General features: G+C 41.8%; 1 protein-coding gene across 11 annotated transcripts in view; it reads left to right on the top strand.

The window, feature by feature from the left end:
* The window catches only part of TTBK1 (tau tubulin kinase 1), a 119921-nt gene that overhangs the window by 30824 nt on the left and 73888 nt on the right, over positions 1 to 15209 (top strand). For all 11 annotated transcript variants that reach the window (XM_087774940.1, XM_087774941.1, XM_087774936.1 and 8 more), the window contains 3 exons: positions 9230 to 9303; positions 12857 to 12997; positions 14266 to 14370. In XM_087774940.1, coding sequence (XP_087631066.1) covers positions 9230 to 9303; positions 12857 to 12997; positions 14266 to 14370 — 320 coding nt within the window. The remainder of the gene's footprint in view (positions 1 to 9229; positions 9304 to 12856; positions 12998 to 14265; positions 14371 to 15209) is intronic.

Here is a 15209-nt window from a genome sequence, read left to right as displayed (position 1 = left end):
AAGAAATATGGAAATGGTGAAAAATTCATGGTGTACAGCAATAAGAAGTGTGTGTGTGTAGTTGGTAAGTATAGGGATAATAATTCAAAGTAATAGTATGGAAAAAGATGGTAAGAAAAATTATTTTATAGACAGCTAATAGAGAATTACCCTACTAGGGACGAAAATCTTACCTATAACAAATTCAGAAACTGTTTCAGGGATAGTTTGTCACATCTGCACAGGGAACTTCTGCATGAATACAGCTTCTCTGTCAGAAGAATACTATTTTAGTGCCAAGCCCTCATTTTACTACCTTAATCACTACTGTAAAATTATCTTTAAGTGAGATAATTGTATATGACTGTACCATTTGCACATAATTTTAGCCTATTGGGCTTTTCAACTTTACAGTCAAGCATTTTGAGACCAAGCCTAAGCTGCATTGGCAAAATACTTTTTGCAGATACAACTTGTCTCCAGCAGAGAAGGTTGCTGGTTTAGTTGTACCTGTGAGTGTTTTGCTGTGTAGACAAGCCTTTTGATCACGTACGTTAAAAAGCAAATGGAAATAAGACCTATGTGGCTAAGTGAATTAGCAGCTTGCTTATCCAGAGAGCAAGAAGGGCCTTTGCTGGGTTTTCTGTTTCACCCCCTTAAGCTATGTCTGCATTAGTGAGCAGTATAGTACCAGCAGTTCAGTGGATAGAAGCAGTTGCTCGGGCCTATACATCTCCAGCATATATGGCTTGGGGATTTTATACTATAACCAGCATTTGTTTGGGGGATTTTGCTTTGAGTTAGTTTTAATCTGGTCCCCCTGTCTGAGGGACCAGTTGTTGGTTTGGATTGTCTCCTTTGGGATTTGGGTACTATTTGGTGTGCACCTGGAATGGAGCTGCTGGGTCTGTTTGCTCAGAAAAGTTTACATGACCCAAAGCCACTCTGTGAACAACACTGACCCATGATAATTGCAATGATTTAAGGCAGTATAGGGGCTTGCTTTAAAACCTCATTGCTATTATAAACCAGGACTCTGATAGTCTTGTTCTTTGAAATCATGGGAAAAAAAATGGGATGGTTTCCTGTCATTGAACACACGGAAGGAAGAGTCCTGTCACTTCTAGAAAAGCAGATGTTTTTCCATATCTTCAATGCTTTTCTAACCCTTTGGAATACAGACAGACAGAAACCTGCCTGTTCTCTCTGTGACTTTTTTCCCCACCCTGAATTTGCTGTGGAGCACCATTCAGGTGGCAAAGGAGCATCTGTGAAATGCTCTCTAGACTCTGTTTCCCATCTCTGAGGTCTTTGAGGTTAATCAAAATGCAACAGCTCTTAAAACAGCTCTTGCACAGCTTTCGAGGTGCTTGGTTTGGGCTACCTCAGTGTCAGTCTGCCTTTCCAACAGCAGCCTTAATTGCAGAAATAGTAAACCAATATCCCTGATTAAATCTAGCGGATTATTTTCTCTAGCTTTCGGGCTTCTGCGGAGAGGGGTGTGGAAACCATCTTTACATGCCAAACCAGGCACTGTGCCTGCTCTAGATGCCCAGCTGGGGCCGTGTGAGGCCCAGCAGCAGATGCTTTGAATTCAAAAGTATTTTCTCTGTCCTTACCCACTTCTTGATAGGTCTCTCTGGGAGCACTCTGAGGGCTTGTGAGACTAGGTCAGTGCAAAAGGGTCTTTCATGAGGCGTGCAGTTCAGATGCCTTCTGGTCCACAGGCTCCCCAAAATATGGATGTGGCCACACCATTCAGTTTCCTTTGCTGGGGTTTTTCTTCAGGCAGCCTAGCAGTCAGATTGTCAGCTAAAATGGCCAGATTATTCTGGTTCTGAGCACTGTTTTCTGTTCATTCGCAGTGGCAATTTTGCCCTGGCGTGAGGCTACGAGACCCCGTGTACTTGCCTTTGACCTCACTCGGCAGCCAGATATTCCTAAGCTCTCTTCAGTGTGTCATTTTCTTTGTAAATGCCTTCTTTTCAGTGTAACCGATCTCATTGCGTAGGACTCTGATTAATTTTATTCTGCAGTGCAGAGATCTTCTGCATATTGAATAGTTGTGCAAGATGCAGCCTGGTCACAGGCATTGTAGTTTTTCAGTACCTGATTTTATTACAGCAGATAGTGAAGCAGGTCTGTGTTGCTTGTTCCCTGTTTACTGCCAGGGATTGGACAGGTAAGGGTTTCCTAACAAAATAAGGGAAGAAAAGGCATCTTGCCTGTTTTTTCTCATTTGCCAGTCCTAGTCTTTTCTTTTTGCATATATGAGGTTTCTCGTGTTAAAGTGGTGCCTTAACTCTCTGTGATTCAGTTTGTTACTTTTGTACACGTGTTTTATATGTTTCTACAGTATTTTGCTAGGTTGATGTAACCAAGCTCTCTGTAAAGGCTGGAAAGCAGGGTAAATTACCCTTGGCAGGTTTTTAGGCTATCACAGGGTGGCAGATTCAGACACTTGATGTAGGTCTCGCCTCTCTGCCCAGCACTGCATTTTTGCATGTGGAAGAGTCCTATGGGTGTTTGAATGAACTAGCATTTAGGCCATATGTTTTCTGTGTCAACCATGGTGACACAGGATGGGGGAAGGACATGGGGTGGATGAAAGAGGATTTAAAACACATGTTTTCGAGGCTGTGTTGAATTCTTGCTCCTTCGCTATTCTGCCTTGCCCTGTGTGGGACCTGTTATCAGTTGCTCATCTTAAAGTTTTTAGTGGTCTTGGGAAACAAGTAGAGGAAATTATGCTGTGCAAGGTCAGGCAGTTTTACCTTTTACTGTTCAATTAGAAGATGATGGCTAGCCTTTTGTTTTTATATCCATTAGTTCATTCATTTATTACAGAAGCACTAGCAAGGTTAACCCAGTTGATTAAATCCCAGTTGATTACTATTGGATAATGTAGTTATTTAAGCCTTACCTCCAGCATAGAATTTGTTTTCTTTCATGTTCAAAACTCCTTGACTCCAGCTGAGTTGACAAGTCCCTGAAGTCAGCTATTTTGTCTGGCCAGAGATGAAACTTGCTAACTGCAAAGGAAAGAAAACTGTATGCTAGTCCGCTTTGCCAAGCTACAGACACCATTTCCAAGTAAAGTTAGAAGATGATGAAAATAACTCTCATTTCGTTTTCTGGTCCTGATGGATCCTCCATTTCTTTAGAATATTTGTACAGAAGTGAATTCAATATCCCCACGACACAAAATCTGTGATAAGCTGATAAACCTGATACCGATGTTGACAGGTGAATGAAAAAGGATAGCTGTAAAATGTATATTATATCTGTAACGCAGAGCATGAGAAATAGCTGCAGCTTTCCAAATGCCAGTGAGAGCAATTGTATAGCTAGATGTCCACAACTGTGCATATAATAGAGACCCTGGCAATGCCAAGTGCTCAAGCAAGTTATGTCACTAAGCACTTGAGCTTTTCCTATGGAGTTGTCCTCAGGGTTGAGCTGCTGGATGGCTGTGCCACGCTGGTTATTTTTGGCGAGCAGTATACCATTGGTTTTGATACTTCATGTATTACCTGAATAAAAAGAAACTTGACTGATGATTCTGGAATTAGGCAGATTTTGTGATTAGAGAGGTTAGAGGTCGCTGCTGATGCAAGAGGCAGGCCTTAAAGAAAAACGAGTGTTTGACACTGATAGATCCAGAGGCTGATTTAGGCTGGTGGGGGGCACCTCTGGAGGTCTCTAGTACAACCTCCTGCTCCAAACGGAAACAAATAGATCAGGTGGCTCTGAGCCTTTTCCAGTGAAGTTTTGAATGACCTCCAAAGATAGAGATCCCACAGTCTCTCTGGGTCCCTGTTCCAGGGTTTGACCGCCCTCGTGGTGAAAAAGAAATGACGCCTAATGGGAATTTCCCATGTTGCAGCTCGTGTCCAATGCCTCTCTGTGCGCCTCTGAGGAAGGTCAGGCTCCATCTTCTCGGCACTCTTCTGCTGGTCGGAGCCACCTAACAGTTAGATCCCCCTCTGCTGCCTTCCTAAGGCTGAACAAACCCAGTTCTCTGACACTTTCTTTGAATGTCATGTTCTCCTTTTCCTGCAACCATCCTGGTGGCCGCTGCTGGACTTGTGCTGTTGTGTCGGTGTTGCTCTTGTACTGCAGAGGAAATGCAAGAATTGATAAGGTAACAGCTGTAAGAGTAACAAGAATTGCCATGAGATTTATGATAATCTATGCAGCAAAAGTTTCTTCAGTGTTTTGGGTGGACTGTTAGCAATGAGACAGCTCATATATGGAGGTGAATCACAAAATAATTTTAGCATAAATTGAAAAGATTAAATTCTTGAACTCCTTTGGGGAGAGGAATGGTTATTTGTTTTTTGCAGGTTAAAATGCAGGAAATACGGAGTCTGTTACCAAAAAAACAAAGATACTTCAAATTGCAACAATAATGTTACATATTTCTTTCTTACTATTTATTTGATTAGTTTCATTGCTGTATTGAAAATACATTAGGAATATTTAAGAACTTAAACGAGTAGAAGTTTGGAATTAATATTGTTTTCCAACGGTTTGAAATTGATCTGTGTGGAAAAATACACTCAAAAAAGGACCATCATTTAATTTTTTTAAGTGCTGTGTAATGAAAGTTCTTCATGTAATGAAATTTTTAAAGTATTAACATAGGGTTTTTAATCATATCTCTACAAGGTGATGAATAACTATCCTAGGGTGGAAGGGTTTTCCAGACACTTGAATTTATTTTTCTACATGAGGACATAGTTATTGACTGTAATTTTTAAGTTCGTTCAGAACAAGGATGATGAAGACCATTTCAGTAACTGAAATATTTGTATTCATTTCTTACCCAGTATTATATGGGAGATTATTATGTTCATTTTAGTTTAAAGGCAGTAGAAAGAGTATTTTTGTATGGGTGAAAGTTAAAACATTGCCTTAACTAAATGCTTGGAAAAATGAATGCATGTGAGACAAAATAAAACACGTTCTCTGAAACTTTTCTCAGGTCAGTGTTTATGAACATCAGGCTGACTTATTCCTCCAATCCATGTTAGTTAGTTAACAGACCAAAACTCTTTATAATCTCTTGCTCTGTTCCTTTACTTTGTTGGAAGATGACTGCTTTGGTTTCGTAATAAACAAATACAGATGTAGGACTTATTTTCTAAAGTATGAGCTTGTGATCTTCTGTAATATCTGAGTGGCTCTTCAGCGGAACAGTCTAGGACAGGAGCAAGTGTGATCTGGCAGTTAGCGCAGTAAAATGGTTGTGAGGCTCCCCATACAAAGTATACCTTGAAAAACCTTTTCTTACTTTTTGGGGTTAAAATATGCTTTGCTGCTCTCTGTGCTATGATCTTCATGCTTGAGCAGGGCATGTGTGAGGAAAGAGGGCTATGTCCTTCTGCCTTAAAGGAAAGTATGACAGTCCCATCATCCTGGCTGCACAGGAGGTTATTAAGATTGTTCTTGTGGGCTTCATAATTCTGATCAGCCTCAGGACTGATCTGCAGGAATCCCAAACTCATGCTTGGCTGTCAGCCTCCATCTGCTGCTTCAGCATGGCATGAACTTCTCTGAGAGAGCAAACAGCTGTAACCCGGTGCCTCCTTTAGTTGAAATATGAGTAAAAGCCTCGGAAACCCAGAGGGGTTCATGCTGCAAGCATTTATCCCATCTATATGACCAGCTGGCTGTACATACACCACCTGTAAATATGGCCTGCTTTCTCTACTCTCTGTTATATTCCTTTTGTTTCAAGCAGGAATCGGCACAGTCTTCCCTCCCTCCCTTTTCTTCTTTTCCTGATGTTGCTTGTGTTGCAGAATAGTGCATGGGAGAGCTGTTCCAGGGAGGGCTAAAATTCCCAAGACCGTCAGGTCAGCTAGGAGCCCATTTTAGGCTGGAAAGGAAGATTCAGTATAAAATCACATCAGTTTGGGGGTATTGGTCATCAAGAACTATCAGTCAGTTCATCATTTTCAAAAATTATATTAAGCAGAAACACGTTGTTGGCCTAAATGTGCATACAATTCTCAAAGATAATAAATTAAAAATTTAAATGCTTTTTCTTTCTGTAAAATTTTGTGATCCAGAAAATAATAATGTTACGGAGGAAACTGATTTTTTTTTTTTTTTTTTTTAAAAAAAAAAAGGTCTCAGGAATATACTCGAAATCAGAAGAGGCAGTACCGAATAAGCAGGGATGTGTCTTAAGTCACAATCAAGTGTACTGGACACTACCACTCCTGTTCTGCTGAAATGATTGATTTAGGTGGTCAGGTTCTCCCTGTCAGAGAATTGGTTTTTAATGTTCTTGTCTGTAGTTTTACAGCAATAAAAAGCACATGGTGTCCTGCCTATCAGTGTTTTGCAATTATTTAAAACAATAAAAGCAAGTAAAAATTGGAGTCACTTACCCTTTTTACCACACAGTAGCTCTCATTGCCAGTAGAAACAGTCATTTTTTTGGCTCTTGACTCAATATCCATCTCCTGGTGCTCTGAAAGGCAAAATAAAGCAAAGTGGGACTCACAGTGTGTCTGTAAGTAAGCCAGGCTGGTCTGTGTGAATCCGTATGGACTTAAAGAAGTCAGGTCTGGGATAAGTGTGGACCTGCACTGGCCTGTCCATCCTGTCTGAGACCTGTGTAGATGGCCAGTTTGCTGAAGCACACAGGTATCATAAGCTCCTATAAAGAGATATAAGACAAAGATGATCAATGGGCTGGAGCACCTCTCCTATGAAGACAGGCTGAGAGAGCTGGGCTTGCTCAGCCTGGAGAAGGGAAGGCTCTAGGGAGACCTTATAGCAGCCTTCCAGTACCTGAAGGGGGCCTACAAGAAAGCTGTAGAGGGACTTTTTATGAGGGACCATAGTGATAGGACAAGGGGTAATGGCTTTAAATTGAAAGAGGGTAGATTTAGATTAGATATAAGGAACAAATTCTTCACCATGAGGGTGGTGAGGCTCTGGAACAGGTTGCCCAGAGAAGCTGTGGATGCCCCCTCCCTGGAAGTGTTCAAGGCCAGGTTGGATGGGGCTTTGAGCAACCTGGTCTAGTGGAAGGTATCCCTGCCCATGGCAGGGGGGTTGGAACCAGATGATCTTTAAGGTTCCTTCCAACCCAAATCGTTCTGTGATTCTATGATGACTGACTCTTTCTGAGGTTATCCAGAGATGTTGACTTTGTAGCCACCAATCTGGCTTTGAGGCTGCCTTCACATCAGCAGGCAGCATAGCCATCCGTAGTGGGACCCATGGCAGGAGGACATGTAGGACAGTTGAGGCTTGCTGGTGGTCCCTTCTTGGTAATGCCCAGGCCAGGACATGTGCTACATCTAGACAGTGTCTCAAGGAGTTCCCTCAGAAAACCAAAATCCTGTATGTCAAAATCAACACCGAATTTGCAGATAGTAGGGTAACAGTGGAACCCAGTACTCATGGTCATGCACAAGATATGGGCTTGGTATGTGAGAAAAAGGATCAAGTAAGAATGTGCAGGTTGCCCTGATGTATACTGAAGAGGGTACTTTCGCAATCTCTGAATATCTTTTCCTGAAATATAGTGGCTTGTGATATTCCTTGATGGTTTCAGCACGGTCTTGCACGCTCAGTCCTGAAACTGGACAATGTCCTTAAGTCTGTGCCAGAGACATGAAGGATCTGCAGCCTCATAGCCTTCCTGCTTATCTAACCAGATAGAGGTGGATACTAGGATTGGTTGGTTGGTTTGTTTTAAGCCTGTTCTTCCAAAGGAAGTAAGGGGTAACCAAGGCCTCTGTCTCTCCAGCTCTGGTTGCCAGCAACACTGTCATCTACTTGTGGTAGGAGAGAGAGTGTGGGTGTTCTGTGGGATGCTGGGCGCTGGAGGGCAGGCTCTTGATGCTCTTCTCAAGAGCCCTGGGATGCAGCTCCATATTCCACAGCTGTATGTATTGCTCTGGTCAAAGCTCTGGTTCTCCAGTGAGAAAGCTGCTTCTTTGTCTCCCGCTGCCCTCCAGGTCCCTATTCTGTCACATCTTGCTGTCCCCAACAGTTTTTGATAGCCCAGGCCTATGGTGCACACAATGAGAGCAATAGTAGGGTCCCGAGGGTGCTACAGGCAGTGCAATTACTGATTACTGTACACGTTCATGTTCTTTCTTTTTTTTTTTTTTTTTTAAAACTGGGAAGTATCAAACAATAAGCTTTGGTTTAAAAACTAATTAAAATCACCATTGCTCAAGTGCTACAAAGAAATAACAGGGCAAAGCTATGCAATGATACTTACCCTCTTCCCTGCTTAGAAACCCCACCAGGAACCACACGTTCACCATTGTGGTGCGCATCAACCTTTACTCTGTTATCAGTAGTCTGCTATTAGAGGAACGCATGCATCATACTTCCCTGTTTGCTAATACAGAGAGCACACCATCAGAAATCCATTACAGGTCACGATCTGAAACCACAGCCTTTTTTTTTGTTTGTTTTGAAGATAGGTCCTGGCTGGTGCCACGTGATGAAATGTAGACATTGCAGCAGCATTTTTGTACCACAGAGAATGAACCTAGAGGACTAGTGGAGTGTTGCGGGGTGGCTGGTTGGTTTTGATTTTGCCTGAATAGATGTAGTTGGTACTTGTAACACCATGCCAGAACTCAACATGAAATTGCCCAGGTTTATTTCCTTCTTTTATTATGAAATTGCTTTCATATTTCAATGGAGTTTTTCCTTAAGCATCTTTCTTTTCCAGATGTTTCTGACTATTAAAATTGGGGTTTGTCCATGTTGAAGTTGCATTAGTTTAGCTGTTTCAGGGTAAGCAATGCTAATAGGCAAGTGTAGTGGTGGTGCGTAAAAGTCAGCATTTACTGAGTAATGTTGGTGTAATGAGCTTAAACGTGGTGCCGGTGAACCTGTGAAACCATGTGGTCGTGTGCTACCCATGGTTTAGGTCAGGCATGGTGGCGGTTGCAGTAGTGTTGCATGCACGTGGTGGTGGTATAAACTGCAGTTTGTCACAGTCTCACTTGTGCCCTGTGGCAGTTTGAGGATTCAAGGATCCCTGACACTGATTTCCACTCATGGCTATTTCACAAGCAGTTTTCTTGTTGAATGTCAGTATTCTCCTGAGCTACAAGACTGGGAAGTAGAAACAAAATCAATCTGTTCTGTAAAACTCCCTGCCTGGTGCCACTTATGCTTGCAAGCCCTTGATCAGAAACCATTTTTCTAAAAATCGTGATCACAGGGTTGTTATCTTATGTTCCGTTCTGTTTCTTTTCAGGGAAGGATCATGTTTGCAGATTTATTGGCTGTGGAAGGAATGAAAAATTTAATTATGTGGTCATGCAGCTTCAGGTGAGTTCTGTGCTTCCCTTCTCTCCCCTGTCCCATGGAGATGGCATCACAGGGAAGGATTTACAGTGAGAGAATAAGGCCAAGCACTGGTGTAGAGACTTTGTTGTGCATAGAAAGTGGGTGGAATGGGAGACAGTGAGAAGGGGTGGTGTTGCTGTGATATCCCTTGGGATAGCTCCAGTTGTCAAGATGCGCTAAGATGTTTCATAGCTCTGCTTTTCTGTTTAAGATGGCTTTCTGTCAGTTTTCTGGAGAAAGCACTCAATTCAGAATGCTCGCAGGAGCTACCCACAATATCATGCAGCAGTGGCAGCTGTTTGAAATATCTCCTGCTGAGCTCTGTGATGCAGCATACAAAATATGTCTTATATCAGAGCTCAGAGTACGGTGGGAGCCAGTGGTGTCACACCAGCAGCAGAGTCTTCTCTATGAAAGGGAGTGATCTCTGGCTCCCCCATCTCTACCAAACTCAGCAGTAGCTTGGCTTCTGCTGTGAAAGTGTTTTCTCCTGTTTCAACACTGCTGATATTAAGTCAATATGGGTAAATACATGGGTAGCTAGCACATGGTGACTGTACTGCTAGACAGCCAGCTAATCCTATCAGAGTTAGCCAGCTAAAGTCTTACATGGGTGTCTACACAAGCCACGATAACAACAGGAGCTGCAGGGACCTCGGCATACTTCAGCATGAAACTTCACCAAGAAAGAATATGTAGTTAGATCTTCAGAGTCCAAATATGGTGGTACTGTCATGAAAACAGCTTTCTTTTTCATGAAAGCAGCTTTCTTTTACAGCATACAGTCACAGGAGAAAGAGTTGGAGGGGAACAAGTGGGAAGAGATGGCTGAGTCAAAAACGCATGGAAGAAAGGCCTTTAAGGAGAGGGAGATTGTCCCTGGCTCAAGGGGAATACTTTCAAACTAAAGGTGCTTCTTCCTGACACAGTTGCCTTGGAAGCTGGCCTGTTTCAGCACCTGACATAAGAGTTGACAGCGAACTAACTTGTTCTGCAGCTTGTATCATCAGGGTTTTTCTGTGCAAAGCACGATACCAGCCTACCCTTCCCCTGAAGAGCTTACAGTCCATGTCATGTTTCTTTATGTATAATTTGGGTGATAGAACATGCTGAAGGAAAATGAGAAGGTTGAAGCACTAAGTAATGAGAAGTAAGCTGCTGCATAAACTGGAAGGTTATTTTTAATTAGTAAATGGTGAATGAAGTAAAATAGACACCAGCAGACCCCCATACTTCTTTAAAATAAACTTCTGATTCTTTTGAAGTGTAGTTCTACTTTGTAAGGTGGATATATAAAACCAGTAAATTCCTGGTGCTTGGGTTTGCCTTTTACGCACTGTTGGCATCCCAGCTGCTGTTATCGAGAGAAAAAACCTTTTGCTCTCTAACCAACCCCGGCTATTGCTGCTGCTGCAGGGTGAGTGTGAATATGATTCTTGAAAGGGCTAATCTGGAGCTCATGGAAGAACAAGCCTTCTAACCCCCCAATCCTGGCCTTAATAAGCCTGATGAAGATGACTATACCTTGGAAAAAAACTTCTCTGCACAGAATCTCTTACTTTCTAGCCTGTTCTTGACTCTGTAGCTGAGCTTGTAGAGTAGGCAGAGCTAAAAATCATTTCATTATTTTCACATGAAGACTTTGATACTTAAAGCATTAGCTACTTTTGCACCATCACTCTTCAGGTTAAAATTCTCCTTCAACTTCGAGGTCTGCTGAGACATGGTTTATCTTGTGTCCCTCTGACTGTTGTGTACTGCAATTCTCCCTTTCTCTTCAGTCACCGGGACTGAGGCTTCCACTCTAAGCTTTGCAACTCAGTGCATCTGCTCTGTTTCTTAGCCAGCCTGATGGTGTTTATTTGGGAAATAATGCTCGTTTTCTGTCTTTTCCTGGGGGCAGTATTGGGTATTCACATGCCTTGGGTTGTTTCTGGAGAGCAGGTGTCTGAGACTGCCTCCCAAACCAGCTGGGGAAAATTATGGCACATTTCAGTGTGTGGCTCTGAAAAAAAAAATCTGCCTTTCGCTATTACCATTGGATAAGAGAGTTGGTGTCCAAGGAACCACTTTACAGTAGAAGATAGATCTGCTGTCAATTCAGTAACTTGGATCTTTCAGAATAGCGATGACAAATCTGTGCTGCCTCTAGTAAACTGTCACAGAAATTAAAAAAGAAAAGCACTTGAGAAGTAGCTTAGTCTTATTTTGTTCATGCTAAGGAGCAAACCTGGGGCAGTTGCTGTGGCTTGGCTATATCTGTATGAGCTGACCTGTATCTTGATACAGCATGGTTGTTCAAGGGACCAGAGCCCTGAAGTGAGACATGGGTTGAACCAATTTGAGAGACTAGTCATACGCTAAAAGAGCCAGTTGCAGTTGGCCCCTTAATGTCTGTAAATAACTTGAGAACTGGAAATGGGTGGATGAATACTTGGCATTTCACTGGTTTGGAGAGCAATCTGTGTTTTCTCATCAAATGTTTGGAATCTTTTATATATCTTCTGTTGTGAATTTTGTTTGAATACATCTGGACTTGTATTATAAGCATGTATGTCTTTGCAGAGGCAGAATCAAGAGTTTCTATAGTATAGTGATAATCAGCATGTCCATACAACTTTTGTTCTTGATGCGTTTTCTCTGAAACAGTGGGCTCTTATTCCTAATATTTTTGATCAGTTGAGAAATGCATTAGTTCTGTGGATTAGAGGGCTACTCTGCCGTAGAGTATACTCATTTTAACATCTTCTTTCTCTGTACAAATCTAAAGAGGTATAGGCAAAACTGAGATGAAAGAGATCAAAGAACACTGTGATTCTTCTGGTGTTTAGTCTGTCCTCTTTTTTTTTTTTTTTTCTTTTTCCTAAATTGTCTTTATTTTCATGCATAGCTGGTAGACTTTTTTTTTCCCCAGAAATTTAATTAATTGGAGGTAGATTACCAATTTTTTTAATAAGTATTTTTTAAGTCAGTGGAAAAATCCTCCTCTCCTGATTTTGAGTATGATACTCTTGATAGACAACTTTCCCCATTGTGGCATTGCCACAGCAATGCTGACTTGAGCTTGAGCCAGACAGTTTTGTGCTAGAGAGTTTCTGATGAAACTGCTTCTATGAGCTGTAATAGATAGTGGCTTCATGACCTGCTTATCATATTTGTACTGCTTTAGTCTTTAGATGGCTCAGAGAACAGTCAAAGGTTGTTCTTAAATCATCTTCTATATAGTCTGGGTTTAACAGTAAGGAGATGCTGGGCTCATACAGTCTGAGGCACTGCTGTCCATGCCATGCCTATTTCCCAAATAGTACATCAGCTGACTTCCCAAGATAACAGTCTGATATCTTCTTATCAGCAAATGCATCACTTAAAAGTTAAAATGAAGTATTGGAAGATCATATACAAGAAATAAAGCAGACATAAGGTGAGCACCCGTCTGATTAGCATTTCTGCTTTTTTTGGGATGCATGGTAGAACTTGCAGCTGTGAAATGCTATGCTTTAGTGTGACGGTTTAAGTGTTCTATTGATTGTTTCAGGGCCGAAATCTTGCAGATCTCAGAAGGAGTCAGCCTCGAGGGACTTTCACGCTGAGCACAACGCTGCGATTAGGCAAACAGATTCTGGAATCAATAGAAGCCATTCACTCTGTGGGATTCCTGCATCGTGATATCAAGCCTGTATGTTGTTTCAGAAATTTTCCTTTTGGTTGTATGTCTGTCTGTTCTGCTTGAGTCAATAAAGACAGTCTGAATATGGGCAGATCTCAGTGGCGGCATTTCGGCCTCCTTGCACACTCCCTCTGTCTGACACATTGGCTATTTTCTATAAGTACAGAATAGTAATATAGTATTGCCATTCCTTTAAGTGCATAGCAAACTAGTTTTTATCAGCAGAGGCTGCTAGTGGGTTAGTAGCTGTCAGTCATACTTGTACCAGTCAAGATCACGTGATGAAGAAATCTAATTTTGAACAATGATTTGGAGTCCAACCAATTATTACTATAAAAGGGGTTCCGGAAGGATGTCTTGCTCTATGACCCATCACTTGAATAAATGGTATTTCATGGATTTGACTTAGCTAAATAATCCTCTTAATCTTTTCTGAGCAATTGCCAAAAAAATTGGAGCACAGTTTACAGTGTCGGAAACACAGTCACGGTGTTGGTTATCTGCCTAGGTGAGGCGCAATAATTCCAAGCCTCACTGTAGGAACCAGTCTTTTACCTGCAGCTCTTCACTACTTGACCTGAACACTTGTTGCTACATCATCCCTGAGACTGTCTTTTTTCCAGCAAGATCATTTGCTGCTTTTAAAATCAGCTGGTGTGGGCTGATCAGATTCAGCTGAATATCAGTCACTAATGTGACTGGCCACAAATCCTTTAGCAGCCACCCCTTATGGTAAAGGATATAACTTTAAGATGGGGGTTAAAAAAGAGCTGCTCCATTTGCTTGTTGTCAGTTTATTTACTAAGAACCAAACCCAGTGGTTTTTATATGTCTGAATGTTCAGATACGTTTAGATAATGCAATACAGTGGATGGAGATTCTGGGAGTTAGGGCAGAATAACACATGCTAGCAGCTGAACCACGAACAGACGCATTTGTCTACAATAACTCCAGCCTGTTATGCAAGTGAGGGAGCTCTCACTGCAGAGCTAGTGGTGTTAAATGTAGCTCTTTCTCATAGCAGCTGAAATTTAGCTAAGCTAATGTGAATTTTAGTTATTTTGAGACTCCACAGTCACTTATCTGCAAAGTGAAATTCTTAACATGGCAGCGATTCTCTAATCATCATGTTTGAGATGCATCTTAAAATTCTCCTCTTTGACTTATGTTTCCACCAGAGGCATGCGGGGCTATATGACAAAGTTCTGTTAACAAATGGCCGCTCTTACCCAAGTTACTGGTATCAAATTGATTTTTTTCTTTCTTTCTTTGTCTAGTCCAATTTTGCCATGGGCCGCTTACCTTCAACATACAGGAAGTGCTACATGTTAGACTTTGGTCTGGCCCGTCAGTATACCAACACTACTGGTGAAGTCCGGCCAGTAAGTAAATTTTAAGTAATTTTTTTCCACTTCTGCAACTGCTTAGGCATGGAAAGGTTTTGTGATTTTGTTTGTTTTGTGGTTGTTATGCTTGGTCATTATATTGGACTGCATTTTCTGCAAGGTGAGAAGCAGCAGGTGACTTCAACTGAGTTGGGAATCTAAGAAGGGATGCTTGCTTTTGTCTTACAAGGTGTGTGGTTTTGTTTTTTTTTTTCTTTTTTCTTCCTTTAGGATAATCATGTTTTCCACAGGCTTGGAATACTTACTGAGTACATTATGGCCAAGCAAAGAGGGTGAGCCCAATGCTGGCCATGTAACTTTTGTAGTCCCAGAGGACTGGTCTAGTTCAGTTCTCTGAGATCTGGGGAACCAGGTCAGTTCTTAAAGCTTTTTATGAAAAAAATGGTAGAAGTTAGAGGCTGACCTAATCTCTGAGGCTGAACTTACTGTGAACTGCAACCTGTAATGCTGTTCTCACCCTTGCCACCCAAAACTTGGCTTTGTATATATTGCCCCCTGTCCAGATTTCTTAGCAGGAGTATTTCAGCATGCCTGCTTGGAGGGGAGGTAAGGGCAGGGGGCATAACTTGCACCATGTGACGTGTGCGTTATCTTCAGTCCTTTTACCAGCACTGTGTTATCTGGGGTCGCTCATAAGGATGTGTTAAGCTTCAGATGCTCTAGGTATCAGTCAGAGCATTCCTGGATTTTTTTCAGAACATAGCGCAAGCAGGGAGGGCTCAGACAATCTCTCTGTTTATCATCCTAGGCTTATACCTTTTGGAGTGCACTTCTTTACCATCTGCAAGATAATTGTTCTGGAAAATGTTTACAGT

The sequence above is a fragment of the Nipponia nippon genome, unplaced genomic scaffold, assembly GCF_047370975.1.
Source record: "Nipponia nippon isolate SJK-2023a ecotype South Korea unplaced genomic scaffold, ASM4737097v1 scaffold_4, whole genome shotgun sequence".
NCBI classification, from domain to species: Eukaryota; Metazoa; Chordata; class Aves; order Pelecaniformes; family Threskiornithidae; genus Nipponia; species Nipponia nippon.
This window is presented reverse-complemented; position numbering and strand designations above follow the sequence as displayed.